This window comes from Mustela nivalis (assembly GCF_964662115.1).
Source record: "Mustela nivalis genome assembly, chromosome: 9".
NCBI lineage: Eukaryota > Metazoa > Chordata > Mammalia > Carnivora > Mustelidae > Mustela > Mustela nivalis.
Window position 1 is genome coordinate 102,581,129 of NC_139028.1, and position 15,937 is coordinate 102,597,065.

The 15,937-nt window shown below is 47.5% G+C and overlaps 1 protein-coding gene across 2 annotated transcripts in view; it reads right to left on the reverse strand.

The window, feature by feature from the left end:
- Positions 1 to 216: 216 nt before the first annotated feature.
- LRP4 (LDL receptor related protein 4) overlaps positions 217 to 15,937 on the reverse strand; it is a 50,903-nt gene continuing 35,182 nt past the window's right edge. The window contains exons 29-38 of one of the 2 annotated variants that reach the window (XM_082747452.1): positions 15,448 to 15,666; positions 15,146 to 15,280; positions 14,157 to 14,265; positions 12,318 to 12,462; positions 11,931 to 12,044; positions 11,341 to 11,476; positions 7,523 to 7,590; positions 6,886 to 6,973; positions 5,169 to 5,310; positions 217 to 2,717 (exon numbers count right to left, since the gene is read on the reverse strand). In XM_082747452.1, the coding sequence (XP_082603578.1) occupies positions 2,385 to 2,717; positions 5,169 to 5,310; positions 6,886 to 6,973; positions 7,523 to 7,590; positions 11,341 to 11,476; positions 11,931 to 12,044; positions 12,318 to 12,462; positions 14,157 to 14,265; positions 15,146 to 15,280; positions 15,448 to 15,666 (1,489 nt within the window). In that variant the 3' untranslated portion in view covers positions 217 to 2,384. The remainder of the gene's footprint in view (positions 2,718 to 5,168; positions 5,311 to 6,885; positions 6,974 to 7,522; positions 7,591 to 11,340; positions 11,477 to 11,930; positions 12,045 to 12,317; positions 12,463 to 14,156; positions 14,266 to 15,145; positions 15,281 to 15,447; positions 15,667 to 15,937) is intronic. The other variant, XM_082747453.1, reaches the window with a different exon arrangement.

Here is a 15,937-nt window from a genome sequence, read left to right on the forward strand (position 1 = left end):
GAAGTAAGGATTTCAGAAGCCAATGAACTCTGGTCTTGACCTCTCTTCTCAAGGTGAGTTGAACCTCCAGCCAGGAACCTCACACCTTTTATGGCTCCTCACTGTTCTCACATCCATGAGTGACTTATAGGTGATGTCGCAAGAAGGTTTTCGAAAGCATGGGTGTGCCAGACAGAGCGGGTACAGTGATTAGTCATGACTCCAAGCCAGGCACGGTGATTAAGAAAAGCTAAATTTATATTAAATTATCATAAAGTCCTAAAATACTGAACATAGTGGTTAAGTAACTCCAGAAAGTCCAATCTCTCCAGTGAGTAACGTTAAAACCATTACACGTGAGTGCGGGAGAATTACTTCCATTAGTTTAGGACAGAGAAGTTTTGCTTTTTACATAGTGAATCAGTGCTCAAATAGATATTTCTTCAAATATGTCTTTTCTACATTCTGAACAGCCCAAGTGCAATAAGATCCTTCCCCTTTTCCAATCAAGAAAATGCCACTTTCCTACTTTCTCCCCATCCTCAATCATGAATCTGAGAACCCAAAGTGCTCCTTTTTTTACCGCCCTGTCAAGTGTGAAATATCTCCCTTTCCTCCCATGAGTGGCACCTCGCCTTTCCCACTGTGTGTGTGTACTGGCAAAGCCTTGCTGGCCTGGCCGGGTTGTTGTGTGTGGGCCCAGAACCTGCGCTGGCTATTACCAGTAGGGCTCAAGGCTTGGCACCTGTCTCTAGCAGCCTCAGAACTGACCAGAAAAGCCTTGCTCTTCTCCATTTTCATTCACGTGTGGCAGCTGATTTCTCAATACCAATAACCACAGATAATGTTTCCAATTGGGAAGCTTCCTCGAGAAGCCCTCCCCTCTCTTCTCAACCCGTCATCCTCTCCTGTTGCTTCCAGTTCCTGGGTGGAAGGGTCTGGATCTGCCCTAGGCTGAGAGGGCTTCATTGGTTGTTCTCCCTTTCTACTCTTTGCCCCCTACTTTGTGTTTTGATGTAACTCTCTCCTTACCACCACAAGGCTAAGTCAGAAAAAGCAAATTAGGGAGTTGAGGGGGAAAGGAAGGGGTCTATAGAAGGTCTGGGGCAGACAAAATATCTCCAATCCGCTGATCCTAGCAGGAGACATGCACTCTTTGTGTGAACGAGCACAAGCCAAGTGATGGCATCATAGCCTGGAAAGCCCATCACGTAGTGGGGAAGAGAGTTGGAATGGGAACGTCACAACCCCTAGAGTCCACTAACTTAGATCCCTGAGCACTTGAGAGAGAACACAGGAGCTTCAACCTCATGGATATTTCCCTTGAGGCCCTGTGTGCTCCAAGTCTAAAACCCAATCTCTCTTCCTGTTTATGAAAACTCTTGGCCCTTCTATGGAAGGTGTTTCAGGATCTCTATGCTTAGAATCCCAGAGAATGAGTGGGGAGAGAGTGGCAGGACATTAAGGTTCAGGTGATATGCTACTTTTGGTCTAAGCAGCGCTGGTTGGACCTTGCAGAGACTCAGCGCTCGGGGCCCCACATTACTTAAACCCCTGCTCACAATCTGATTAGTTAGAGTCAAAGACATAAGGGTACTGGCCAGTGGTGGTACCAGCGGGGGAATTCATATTAGCCAGCTGCCATGCAATAAAGACCCTGTCATCGGAAGGTAGAAGCTTCCAGACACTCTAGCAGGAGGAAGAACAGCTTGAGTCACACCCAGATTTTACCAATACTGGCAGCTGAAAAAACAAAAAACGAAAAACAAAAAACAAAAAAACCAGTAGCTCTTAGGGCATGAATAATATCCATTGCCAGCAATGGACAGGAGATGCAGCCCAACCACCCCTAAAAGCTTTCTCATATTACCAATGCACTTGAGGCTGGAGGCTTCCGAGACACCCGGACCAGCGGGGCTTATTCCTCCTTCCTCTCTCAGCCTCTTTCCTTCATCTCTCTCTTTACCCTTGACCCCTGCCCCAGCCCCTGATGGGCAAGTTCTCTCAGGGAAGCAGCCAGGCTGGCTCTGCTGGGGGAGAGTGAAGTGTTGGGTCATCAGTTCTCGTGGGGCAGGGTACCAGGGAAAGGGGAGGTGGAGCTCTGTACTGATGAAGAATCATTACCAAGCCTGGTTTCGGGGCGCTCAGGATGGAGTGTGCAAGAGGTGAGGTTCGTGGTAAAATCCAGGTCTAAATTTTCGGGACGCACCGTCATTTCTTCCGCACAGGTAGTTACGAACTCAGGTGGAAACAGCTCCCGGTTGAGGGCTCGGGAGCAGTTACGGGGTGGGAGGTGGAGGAGAAGGACGAGCACATAGGAAGGGAGCCTGTTGTGTAAGTGAGCACAAGGACCGGAAGTCCATAGAGGAGAAGGAACGGGGAGGGAGAGGAGGGACCATGGGCCTTTAGACCTGGCTCTCTGAGGAGAGCTTGCGTTCGTGTTTCCAGCCTGTGTCTGGCAGAGAGCCCCGTCTTTCCGGAGTGGCCGCAGTATGGACGCTGCTACACTCTGATTGCTCTTCCTGCAACAGCTGCTCCGTCTCCGTGTCATCCAGGGAGCCAGAGCTGGCCTGGATAGACACTGTGTCTGTCTTCATGCACACGTGATCCCGCAGAAGGCCCCCCCGGGAGCTGCGCAGTTGCTTGAGGTCTTCCCACTCGGCATCGTCCCCAGACAGAAGGCAGATTCCCTCTACGATCTTGATCTTCTCCTTGGTGTAGTTATGGTCAGGCCCGCCCTAGGGTGGAGAGTGGGGACACAGGGTCACAGTTGATCTCCTGGTGAACCGGAAACAGAAGTGGGTGGGGTGAGAGGAGGTGGGAGGAGTACAAAGATCCCACAAGCAAATGGGGAGACTTGGTCAGAGCAAAGAGATGAGTCAGCCTAAAAGAAGAATGGCTGCTAGGGCGATTATTACCATTCTCAGACAGGGAGGAGGGAGAACCAAGGCTTCCTGTCCTGCATCATCCACTCACTGGCTACGTCACCTTGGGCAAATTACTTAGCATCTCTAAACTCAGTCTCCACATTCGCAGTGTGGGGAGAATAACAATACCCACCCCTCATAACCAATTGCTGTGAGGGGTCAGTGAGGAGACACATGGAATGCAGTTAGTAAGTGCCTGATGCACAAGACACACGAAATCCTGTTAGTTGTAGAATCGTTATTGTGGCTTATTCGTGGAACATCAGGCTGATACATGTGGCCAAAAGCAAGTGATAAAGGCAGTTCAGTGTGCATTTATTCAGGATTTTAAACTACTTCTGCACTCTTCTATTCTCGATTCTCTTCTTTCTAATTTTGTTAAGGAGAAAACTTGTGGGAGATCAGACAGGAGGGATCCAGAAAATCTTGTTATTTGGGTTCTGAGTGTCAATCCTTTGGGGTCCTGTAACCTATCACCTTTTTGGGGAAGCCACTCTGGTTCTGCTCCTTCGAGTCTTGGGCCATTCCTGAGCAACCTGGGATTGTTTCAAGGACAGCCTTAAGTTCTACTCAGGCTTCTCCCTTGATGGATTTCTCAAAGGGTAGGCTTACTCCTGGTTTCTGGGGGATACCAACTGACATGCCACTGGTACCAGGAGAAAACGGGCCATGCCATAGTTTCTGTCCTGGGACGGCATTCTGGCCAAGAGTTCTGCAAGTGCTCCTCTGTTTTAGTAACAACTCAACTCGACAGATGTCTAACTGAGCCCCTATAGTTTTTTTGTTTTTGTTTTTTTAAAGATTTTATTTTTGAGTCATTTCTATATCCAGCATGGGGCTTGAACTCACAACCCTGAGATCAAGAGTGACACGCTCTCCTGATTGAGCTCCTACATTAAAAAGGAGACTTTGAGGATGGCCCTCTAGAAGTGGTAGCTCCGTCCACAGAGCAGAGACAGACAGCACACAAGCACACCGCATCACAGCCTAGGAGCTGAAATTAGCATCAGATTACACTGAGCCATGCAGTGTCTTCATTGCAGAGACAAGCTGGGTAGGTTAGGAGAGATGGGGGACATGGCACTGGCGATCGGGGTGGGGGGAAGGGAACACTCTTTCCTCTCCAAACACATGGCAACAGGTACCTGAAATCAGGAGGAAATCAGAAGAGAAAGGGTGAAAGACTGTCAGAGGGATGAAAGAGCTGCTGAGGAAAAGTATACAACAGAAGAAAGAGGTCACACACTTTTCAGGTCTAACCTAGGACCATTATGATGGTTCTTTTCTGGGGGCATCAGACACTCTAGGAACCTAAGACCCAGGAGTCTTTCTCTCAAACATACTAATCGAGGAGGGCTCTACCATCCCTGAAACTGCACACTAGCCCTGCAGGTGGTGTTCTGGCTCCCCGTGGAAGCTTTTTTAATATGGAAATGCATGGATCCGGAAAGCATGTGATTGTTATGTAAAATGTACTCATTATGCGTGGGAGCCCTGGAGAGGTGAGGGCAAGCGTTGACTATGCCAGACAGGCCAGGCGAGTAGACCAATTAGGGTTTCATAAGGGACAGAACTGCTGATGAAAGGTTACAGGATTCTGGAAGAAGCAAGGGTCATATTAGACTAGGAAAGCCTGAAATTGGGGGATACCGGTCCCTTGTGGAAATGGGACTATTTTCCAAGCCTAAACATTCAGCACATAAATTTTCACTGAAGCAACAAAGGAGCTAAGAGAGCAAAAGCATGTAAACCTTCAGAATTCTACAGAAATCTCTTAAGACTCTGTGATAAGAGGAAGAATAGCAAGAAACCCAGCCATTCCCAGCCCTAGGTGCCAACAGCTTGGATCAGAGGATTAGAAAAGGGAGAGTCCAGGAGCTCTCGGGTTTTTTGGGTGTTGTCTAGGAATCTGGAGTGTTTCAGAGGGGTGCAGCCTCATTGCAGGGGAATGACCACTAGAGAAGAGAAAACCTATGAGCCAGGGAAAATATTTCCTGGCAGGGAGGTGTACACTTTCAGACCTAGACCTTCTGGAATCTGCTTACTAACCTTGCTCTCACTAAGGTCCCTCAATCTGGTCCCTCAGAGAGTCTAGATCTCTCCAGAATCCCATATCAGATTCAGTTCTTATGTTCACTATAACTTCCAAAATGGTAGGTGGGACCACCTGGCACCCCTCACTGATCCGTTCAGGCAACTGGAGCATATCCATTCCCTCTCCAAAAACAAGACCCCGCCTTGAAAATAAATTGTGATTTTTACCTCTTTCTTATAGCACAGTTGGTTGTACATGGCTGGCTTGGGGATTGCTTCAATTTTCACTTCCTGAGTGGAAGTTCGGTAGGAGGGGTTGCTGTAGGTCAGGTTCCCCATTCCAGGATCAGTTAACTTGGATTTTTTGTGTCTTTAGGAGGAAAGGTGATGAGAAATTAGTTCATATGTTTATGGGGATGACATCTGGGGAAGCTATAACCTGAAAGTGGTAGGCAGCCTCTAAGATGGCCCCAGTGATCCCCGCCTCCTGGTCTTTACCCCTTCTGAATCCCTGCCCCTTGAGTGTGGGCTGCATCTGGTGACTCACTTCTACTTTATTTTTAATGGTTTATTTTCAAGTAATCTCTATACCTAAAGTGGGGCTCAAACCTGTAACTCCGAGATCAAAAGTCACACACTCCACTGACTGAGCCAGCCAGGCAGCCCTGGTGACTCACTTCTGATGAACAGAATTTACAAAAGTCATGGATGCTAGATTAGGTTCCAAAGAAACTTGGTAGCTTCCATCTTAGGTTGCCTTTCCTCCCTCATTCTCGCTTATGCTTGCTCTGGGGAAGCAAGCTGCCATGTTGTCGGGTGTTTTTTAGGAAGGCCCACAAGGCAGGGAAGTGATGAGGGAGACTTCCAGCCAACAGTCAGCAAGGAACCAAGACCCTCAGTCCAACAGCCTGTGAGGAACTGAATCCCGCCAACAGCTACATGAGTGTGCTTGGAAGGGACTCCCTCCCCAGTCAAACCTTAAGATAAGACCACAGCCCTGGCTGCTACCTGGACTGAAGTCTGTAAGAGAACCATGAGGCAGAGGCACGCAGCTAAACTGAATCCAGATTTATGAGCCCCCCACACTGTGAGATAATAAACGGTTGTCATTTTAAGTTGCTAAGTTTCAGAATAATTTGCTATCCAGCAGTGGATAGCTGATATACTGAGTCAAGATAGATCTGTGTCAATCCACGTCTGTTACTTACTAGCTGGGATCTTGGTAGATATAATCTAAACTTTGTGAGCCTCTGATCCTCATCTGTAAAGTGAGGAATAATAATACTTGTACTACAACCATTGTTGAGGGCATTCATACATATCCACTATGTAAGACTATTATTATTAGCGTGTTGTTGTGGTGGTGGTTACTATTAGCAGAAGCCACAGCAGCAGAGCAAAATCCTGGAATTCTGCTGCAAGCAGTGTTTAAAGCATTTGGGGAAAAAACATACGAGGTTGTAAAAAGAGGATTCTAAACTGAAAATGACACACTCCACCTTCCCAGGATGATTGTACTGAGCAATGATAGGTCAAATAATAATATTGCAGTAGAGGCCGTGGTTATGTGAGGAAAAGGCCTTTCCAACTTCCAGGGTCTGAGAGGAGGTAGAGTAGTGGAAAAGCAGAGATGCTTGCATCGGTCCCAGCTTTGCCTCATACTGTGTGACCCCGGGCCATACCCTCTGTGCCCTTAGCATCCTAGCCTATAAAGAAAGTCCCGAGGGCCGCTGGGTCGTAATGTGAGGAACCTGCTCAGGCCGTGAATGGTGAAGAAGAGTCAGGATTCAGGTTCTACCTGTCCTCTCTGCGGCTCTGACCAGGGACCCATCTCGACATAAGGCTGGTCAGAGGCCGGATCAGCAAGGCGTGGAGCTTCCCGAGATCACTGCCGTGCGAATGAGGACCCATGGACACATGCCCCCCGCGATGAGGCTGAGGTTACCTGTACAGCATCAAAGCTGCAATCACCAGCAAAATCAGCAGGATACTGAGGAGCCCACCGATGACGTAGCTGACGTGAAGTCCTTCCCCTAGGAAGAACAGAGTCATGCTAAGCTGGGACCAAGGACAGTCCGCCAGCTGGTGTGAGGGGCGGGAAGATGGGGGGCTCCTGTGGTAGGGCCTGGATGGCAAAGTGTCTGAGAACGGCCAGGGAAGAGGCCACAGGGGTGGGGGCTGAGAAGAAACCTATCAGCCTGCCAGCATCTCTGTCCCCAGGTCCACTACTTACTAGCCATGAGACTTAAGGCACAACACTTGACTTGAAGCCTGTGTTTTCTCATCAGTTAAATGTAAATAATAAACTGTTCCTAACCTGGTGGCAGTGAAAGCTGAGTGTGTACATTCACGTACATATGTGCACATGTGTAGGAACACACACACATAAACAGTTTAACAAATGGCTGGCATGTTGAAAGCACTCTGTAAGTGGTAGCTAGCTAATATTATTTTTTCTGTGGATTTACTCTGAGACACGGGCTCAACAACCCCAAAGAGTCTCCATGAATGGATGATATCAGTGGAGGCTCTGGTGTCTTAAAGCTTCTTCGTCTTTGAACAGTTGGGCACTGAGGGCTCACCTGGAGCAGCAGGAACGGCCTCGTTGGAATGCGCACAGAGGCCCAGCTGGGCATCCTTTTCAGAGCATCTGTGGGGCAGAGAAAACTGTAGGTGAAGGCTACTTGTATTTGATAAAGATCCAGCCTTCCTCCAGGAAAGAGGGGAAGTCCTGGGGCGAGGGGGAGCCTGAAGGCCTCAGTCGGTTAAGCATCTGACTCTCGATTTCAGCTCAGGTCATGATCTCAGGGTCATGCAATTGAGCCCCACATTAGGTTCTGTGCTGGGTGTGGAGCCTCCTTTAGATTCCCTCTCTCCCTCTGCTCTGCCACTACCCACCCCATCCCCAATCTCTCTCTCTTAAATTAAAAAAAAATATATATATATATGTCCTGGGAAGGACAGGAAAAAGGCTTTTGAGTCAGGCTTTCAGATATTTGATTGTATCTAATGAGAGACATCAGAAGCACAGACCAGGAAATCCAAAGAAATCAGTATGAGTCATGTTTAAATAGTTTTTTATTTTATTTTTTAAAGATTATTTATTTATTTAGGGCGCCTGGGTGGCTCAGTGGGTTAAAGCCTCTGCCTTTGGCTCAGGTCATGATCCCAGGGTCCTGGGATCGAGCCCCACATCGGGCTCTCTGCTCAGCAGGGAACCTGCTTCCTCCTCTCTCTCTGCCTGCCTCTCTGCCTACTTGTGATCTCTCTCTGTCAAATAAATAAATAAAATCTTAAAAAAAAAAAAAGATTATTTATTTATTTATTTGACAAACAGAGATCACAAGTAGGCGGAGAGGCAGGCAAAGAGAGACAAAGAGGAAGAAGCAGGCTTCCTAAGCAGAGAACCTGATGCGGGGCTCATTCCCAGGACCCTGGGATCATGACTTGAGCCGAAAGCAGAGGCTTTAATCCACTGAGCCACCCAGGCACCCCTTAAATAGTTTTTTTTTTTTTTAATGATTTATTTACTTATTTGAGAGAGAGAAAGAGAGAGAACAAGTGGGGAGGGGCAGAGGGAGAGGGAGAATCCCAAGCAGATTCCCTACTGAGCACAGAGCCTGATGTGGAGGTGCATGCAGGATCGGTCTCACCACCCTGAGATCATGACCCGAGCTGCTCCAATGACTGGGCCACCCAGGCGCCCCGTGTTAAATGGGTTTTTAAATATGTACTCTTTAAAAAAGATTCCTCTAAAGAAGAGAAGCAGTTTGGAAGTGAGCTGGACGTCTGCTGACAGAACACTAAGGATACCAGGGGTAGGATTTATTAAGTTACCAGGATGAGTTGGAAGAAGCTACCAGCCAAGCAAACCTCTGATTGGATACAGAGTAGCACAAGGTCTAAACAGACCTTGAAAAAAAATTGTTTTTCTTCTCTCCATTCTTTCACAAGGGAATATGCAAGACATCCAGAGGGAGGGCTCAGAGAACCAACTTGAAATGCTAAGAAGGTAACTTCTTTGTGGCACATTATGAACAGGCAATTAAAGGCATCTCCTAAAAGGCTAGAGAAAAGCTATTTGCAAGAGCATTTGAAACCAAGATACACAGAGTCTTCAAACAGACTCTGATTGTTAGAAAATTATCTGAGTAGGGTTCGAAAGTTTTCTAAATTATCCTAAAGAAAATCAGATTAATCATGATTTCCAGTACTCAGAAGTTAGTGAAAAAGATACATGTTTATATCCTGATGTTTGGTTTTCTATATAAACTTCCAAAAGGAGAAAATGGGGCAAACAGAATGAGTGTGATCCTGTGTAAATTTTATGATTTTATTCCATTCATTTCTTAATACTTCCAATTCTAGTTTTTACACTATTGATTTTTAATTTTTTTAAAGGTTTTATTGGAGAGAGTGAGTGGGCATGAGTGTGTGAGCAGGCCCAAGTTGGGGGGTGAAAGGGGGGCAGAGGGAGAGGGAGAAGCAGGCTCTCTGCTGAGCAGGGAGCCTGACCCAGGTCTCAATTCCAGGACCCCAGGTTCATGACCTGAGCCTAAAGCAGATGCTTAGCTGACTAAGCCACCCAGGCGCCCTTCTTTTTTATTTTTAAAGTAAACTCTACGCCATTGTGGCATTTGACCCTGAGCTCAAAAGTCACATGCTCTGCTTACTGAGCCATCTAGGCACCATGCAAATTTTATAATTTTAAAGACATGAGTCTAGAGTTCTCATTTGGGATTATTATTATGTTTCTGCTTTTCAGAATTGAAGTCGTTAATTATCTTTTTAAGCTAAAGTTGATACTAAAGAGACAGTATATTACAATGGGAAAAAATGTCTCAAAAGAAAATGTCTGGCAAGATAGACATCAAAACAGTAACAATAGGAACTAAACCACTATCTCAGAAAGACACCTACACCCCCACATTCCCAACAGTGTTATTTACAATAGCCAAGACATGGAAACAACTTATGAATAAAGAAGATGTGGTGTATATATATGATGGAATCTTTCTTTCTTTCTTTTTTTTTTTTAAAGATTTTATTTATTTGACAGAGAGAAATCACAAGTAGACGGAGAGGCAGGCAGAGAGAGAGAGAGGGAAGCAGGCTCCCTGCTGAGCAGAGAGCCCGATGCGGGACTCGATCCCAGGACCCTGAGATCATGACCTGAGCCGAAGGCAGTGGCTTAACCCACTGAGCCACCCAGGCGCCTCTCTGTCTTTCTTTTTTGTTTGAAGATTTTATTTGCTTATTTATTTGAGAGAAAGAGAAAGCGTGAGTGGGGGCGTGGAGCAGAGAGAGAGGGACAAGCAGACTCTGAGCTGAGCACAGAGCCCAATGTGGGACTCGGTTTCACAACCCTGAGACTATGACTTGAGCCAAAATCAAGAGTTGGATGCTTGACCAACTGAGCCACCCAGGTGCCCTAATACATAATGCAATATTATTCAGCCATAAAAGTCAGTTTTAAGATGTGCATTGTTCTATAGTCTAACACCTCTGGAACAGGAATGTGTCTTACAATCACTGGCATCTCACAATTGATGTTGGTCATTTTCTCAGTTGAAATTCTCAATCGGGATGCATCTTAAATTAATAGTACCATTAACTTAATTAAATACAATATTTTATACTTGATTTGAGAACTGTTCATGGTTATGTTTGCTTATTTAATAACAGGGTGTGTGTGTGTGTTTGAGGTCATTATAAGCCAACCGCAGTCCTGAGGATGTCCCAGGTCATAAAACCACAGCCCTGAGACCACTAAGACTTTGTGGTTTCTTTTTTTTTTTTTTTTAATTTTTTTTGACTTTGTGGTTTCTAAGCAAACTGCAGGACAAGACAATATACTAATCAAGTTACCTGAGAGCAAACATCACAGAAAGGAAGAAGGAACGCCAAGTAGGAAACTCCTCCTGAGTAATTTCCTTCTTCCTTAGAGATCTTCTTCTTCTTTTTTTTTTTTTTTTTATTATTTATTTGCCAGAGAGAGAGAGAGAGTACACACAAGCAGGCAGAGAGGCAGGCAGAGGCAGCGAGAGAAGCAGGCTTCCTGCCGAGCACAAGGAGCCTGATGCGGGACTCGATCCCAGGACCTTGGGATCATGACCTGAGCCGAAGGCAGCGGCTTAACCAACTGAGCCATTCAGGCGTCCCTTCCTTAGAGATCTTCTAAGCACTTAAAGCTTCTTGCCCTCAGAGCTAGAAAGACAATCGCTTGCAACAGTCTCTAAGTCAAAATATCCTCTCCAGCGCCAAAAGCAGGGCCTGGTAGCTAACGATGTGCTCTACCGCCCATGTGCCAGAATGACTAAGCTAACACCATGGTCTTCTGCTGGAAAGGGGATGGTGATTTGGAAGAAAGAGCCCTGGACCCCATACCGAATACACTTACCTTCCTCCCACCTCCTCCAAAGATGTGCGGGTCCGAGTGGTGGAGGAACGCAAGGTGGTAGGGAGTGTGTTGGGTAGCACTGGGCTCCTTTCACTTAGGCTGGTAGCCCTGGGAGCTGGGGGCACCAGACCAGGTACTGGAGAGAAAAAGGACTGCATGAGCCCCTGGAGCCCCAGATCTCTACATGTGATCCAAGAGTAACACCTGGGACACTTGACAAAACAGTCTTCTAGCTGTCCTTATCCTAGGCACCCTCATTAAAGCCTCTTCATACTGTAAATAAAACGGATTTGGGCTCCAATGTTAGTAGCTCTGGATGGTTAGCTGGTCCACAAAGGTCAGGAAAGACAGTAATATACGGGCCATAGCAGGGGTCAGGGAACCAGGAGACCTGAATTCCATTTTAGTAAATGCCAGAAGCCAGGCAAACCCGGGTCTGTGCTATTCCAAAGCTCAAGCTCATTGCTCCCAGTCACTTTGCTATAAAACCCCTTGAGGGGGATCCCACCCAGAAGGACAGAGCTGACGCTGATGATCCCCTGCCGCTCCAATGGCTCTGCTGGTCCAGGGGCCCGTCCAGTGCAACTCACCAAGGGAGCAGGGCCGGCCATCTGGCTCATCAGGACAGGCACATACAAAATCCGAGGCCCTGGCAAAGCACAGGTGGGTGCAGCCTCCATTGTTCACGCCACAGGCATTCGTCCCTAGAGGCAGAGTGGGTGAGTGTCTGGTTTGGGATAGAATCAGGTCTCCCAGTTTGGCACTTCTCAGTAAGGAGGAACTCCGGGGCACCTCATTCCCAGGGGCAGTAGGGCAGAAGGGGTACAACCACACGGGGCTGAAAAAGGCCTACGGGATTGAAATGGGAGCCAAAAGGCTCTCCTGTGAGTCTAAATGTCTCAGTAATTAAGAGTCCTTGGGGAGACCCACCACCCCACTGATGGCAAGGAAGCAGGCTCAGGACCCAGAAAGCCCACCTGTCTGTCGCTGAGGAGAAACCACAATGATATCCATAAGCCCTTCCACATTCGCCAACACTGTCTCCTTGTTCCGGCCTGAGTACTTGTCCACACGCTGGATTGACTTGGTCTGCCAGTCTGTCCAATAGATCCATCTGTCCTGCTACTCAACAGGAAAACCCAATAAAGAGTAGATATTATTCAACAGTCTGTCCTCAGCAGAGTTGCATGCTTCAGCACGTGTACTCCCTCCGCTGAAATGCCCTCTTTGTCTCTTATCCAGCACACCAACTTCCGTGTGTCCCCCAATATGGCACTGTCCGGGGCATCTCCCCCAGTCCATACAGAGTTCCCTCCTCCATGCTGCTCTGCGTCTTCTACAAGTGACACTTGTAGACACTTGACACTCTGTGGTCATCTGCTTACCTGCCCGTGATGTAAGACTAAGTCCTTCAAGGACAAAAATGCATTTCATTTATCTCTCAATTTCTAGCACTGACACATAATTCTCAGTCAGTTGACTACGTGGCTCAATGAATAAATGACTTCTTGTACCTAGTAAATAGGAGGAACTCGGGGGCAAGGGGTCCTTCTAAGATCCTGGCTCTTCTGGGCCCTTCACTTAGAGCCCTGGCCCAAATCTTCTGGTTACGTCTGGGGGAAGCTGCCTTCTAATGCAATGATCCTCAGATTCTTGGCCAGGGGTGGGGAACGCAGAGAAGATGGTTCCCCTCCTGCTTCCGGGTATGTATCAGAAATCCCAGGGGACACTTGGAGATTGAAAAACCATATTCAATATCATCCTATAGTTTTACATTTGGAGTACGGGGTAGGGGGAGCCTATCAGTAGGCAGGGCCCAAATCTTATTGACTGGTAGGATACGAAGCACAATACAGATAAGTGGACATTGGTCAAAAATGAACAAAGATTTTTAAATGACTGAGGATCCCTGTTTCGGCCCCAAGCTTGAGAGATCTCCTTTTCCCCTGACTTATCATACAGGGTTAGAACTCAAAAATGTCAGCCAGTGATAATTAAAATGATTAAAAACAACACGACTGAGTTCCAGATACGTGTGCTAATGCTTTGCACATATTTTGGGAAGACACCATTATTATTATTATTTTTTAGGATTTTATTTATTTATTTGACAGACAGAGGTCACAAGTAGGCAGAGAGGCAGGCAGAGAGAGAGAGGGAAGCAGGCTCCCTGCTGAGCAGAGAGCCCGATGTGGGGCTCGATCCCAGGACCCTGAGATCATGACTTGAGCCGAAGGCAGAGGCTTTAACACATTGAGCCACCCAGGCACCCCAGGAGGACACCATTATTAAACTTATTTATTTTTTAGGTAAGTGAAGCTTAGAGAAGTTCAGTATCTTGTCCAAAGTTGCACTTGTTCAATGAACAGGCAGAGCTTGAACCCACTGAGCTGGCAGATTAGAGGCTCAATAAACGTACCAACTGGCTGGCTGCCTCAATACTTGGGCTCATAGCCCCTCTACCCTACAGCCACTAAGCCAGCTGCCTGGACTCAGCTGATGGAAACATAGCATTAGAATCAACCAGGGAACCTGTTAGAATGTACCTCCCTAAGCCCAATGCTCATGAAGCAGAGTCTTTATCACCCAGGGCCCAGGAATCTGCATTTTCAAGTCCCTCCCTCAAATGTTAGAACATGGAGTAGTGGGATGGGACTAGGAGACACATGGCGCCAAGGCTTCAGTGTGCAGAAATGAGCTTCCATAGCCTGTCTGTCGCGTAGCAACTAGGGTTGAGGCCACTAACTTGGGATCCCAAAGGAATACCCACCCCTCCCCATCAAGGAGGTTTAGTTACCTCTCTCCTGAGCCAGTACCTGAGTGAGAGCAAAGGGGTGGGAGACATGGCTGACTAAGATTTGCCGTAGCTTCCCATTGAGGTCAGCACTCTCGATCCGGTCCAGATGTGCATCTACCCAATAGATCCTGTGAAGGACAAGAGAGAAGGTGGCTGCCCCCAAATGCTTGCCAAGAAGCCCAGTCCTTCCCCACAAGGAGCTATCTGTCCCCCTCCTGAGCTGACCCAGCAGGGGCTGTGAGTCATCAAAAGGTGGCCTTGATCAGAGAGGTCACTGCGAGTCCCAAAGCTGAAGAAGGGAAGTTGGTAACTCAAGTAGGGGGCCGGAGCTGTCTAGGGTTGGGTAGAGAGCCTTGTGATCTTAGAGAAGTCACCCTCCAGGCTCATCTGATCCCAAGAATCAAAGTCCAAATTCTTAGGAGCACTCTTCAAGAAGAGATCTCACCAAAAAAAAAAGAAAAAAAGAAAAAGAAAAAGAAAAAAAGAAGAGATCTTGCTGTACAAAGACTTCACTGAGGCTAAGGGGAGAAGGCATTCCTCTTCTCCAGCCCGACTCTCCAGGTGAGTTTGATTCCTTTCCCTTCTTCTGGGGGTAGAAAGGGAAGCAGGCTGCCTCGAAGCACCTTTCACCCTCTTCTCCTCTAGCATTTTGATCTAGATGAGGAGTTGCAAATTCTAATGAGTGAAGGGATCAGAAGAGTAACAAACGCAAAAAAAATCAGCCTCCAATGAGTAGGGGGTCATGGGATCTGTGGTCCAACCAGAGGACAGGCTCTGCTTAAGACAGTCAAATCAAAAACTTGTAAACCACACAAACAAAATCCATCTGAGGACTGAGGGCCGGATTCAGCAACCCTTGCTCTAAGAATACATCCCCTCATCCTTCTCGCTTTTTTCCTCCCTACCTACCAAGGAGCTTTCTATCTTTTTGTTTTCACTGTCTGACTCTCCACCATCCTTTCCTCTACCCACTCAATTTCCAGGAAGCTCCTGGGACAGGGTTCCCACCTGCGGGTGTCATAGTCCAGGGTAAGGCCATTGGGCCAACCCAGGTCTGTGTTGATGAGGACCTTCCGCTCGGAGCCATCCAAGTTTGCCCGCTCAATCTTGGCAATGTGGCCCCAGTCGGTCCAGAAGAGATACCTGAGATACAATACCACCATCATCACCAAAGCAAGGGAAGATGGCACCCAGAAGCTCGGAGAATTAGGGGAGGACACACTGACATCATTAGTACATGGGCATTTTCCTAGGGACTCTTCATCAGGCCCTTCCTCCCTGGGGGTCTCTTTTGCCGGCCATGAACTTACCCCTTCCGGGGGAAAACGGCAATAGCCCGAGGCTCGTCCAGGCTGTTGTTGATCAGCACTTTGCGGCAGGAACCATCTAGCCTTGATGCTTCAATGGTATTTCGGCCCGTGTCCGTCCAGTACAGATTCCTGGCTACCCAGTCTACTGCCAGCCCGTCGGTGGTCTTCAGCCCACGCCCGATCACTGTTTCCATGTTGCTGCCATTCAGATCCGCTCTCCTGAGGGAATAGCCCAGGGCTGGCTGACTGACCCGACTGACCAGAGGTAGACTGGATACCCCCACAGACTTTTAAGCATATTTATTTAAGTAATTTCTACACCTGACATGGGGCTCAAACTTATGACCCCAAGATCAAGAGTCACATGCTCTTCCAACTAAGCCAGCCTCTCACCCCTAGACTGAAACCCCTTTAATCCATGGTCTGATAATTAGATCCCTATTATAAACTCCACAGGGACAGAGACTACCTATCTATCAGTACACTCCTC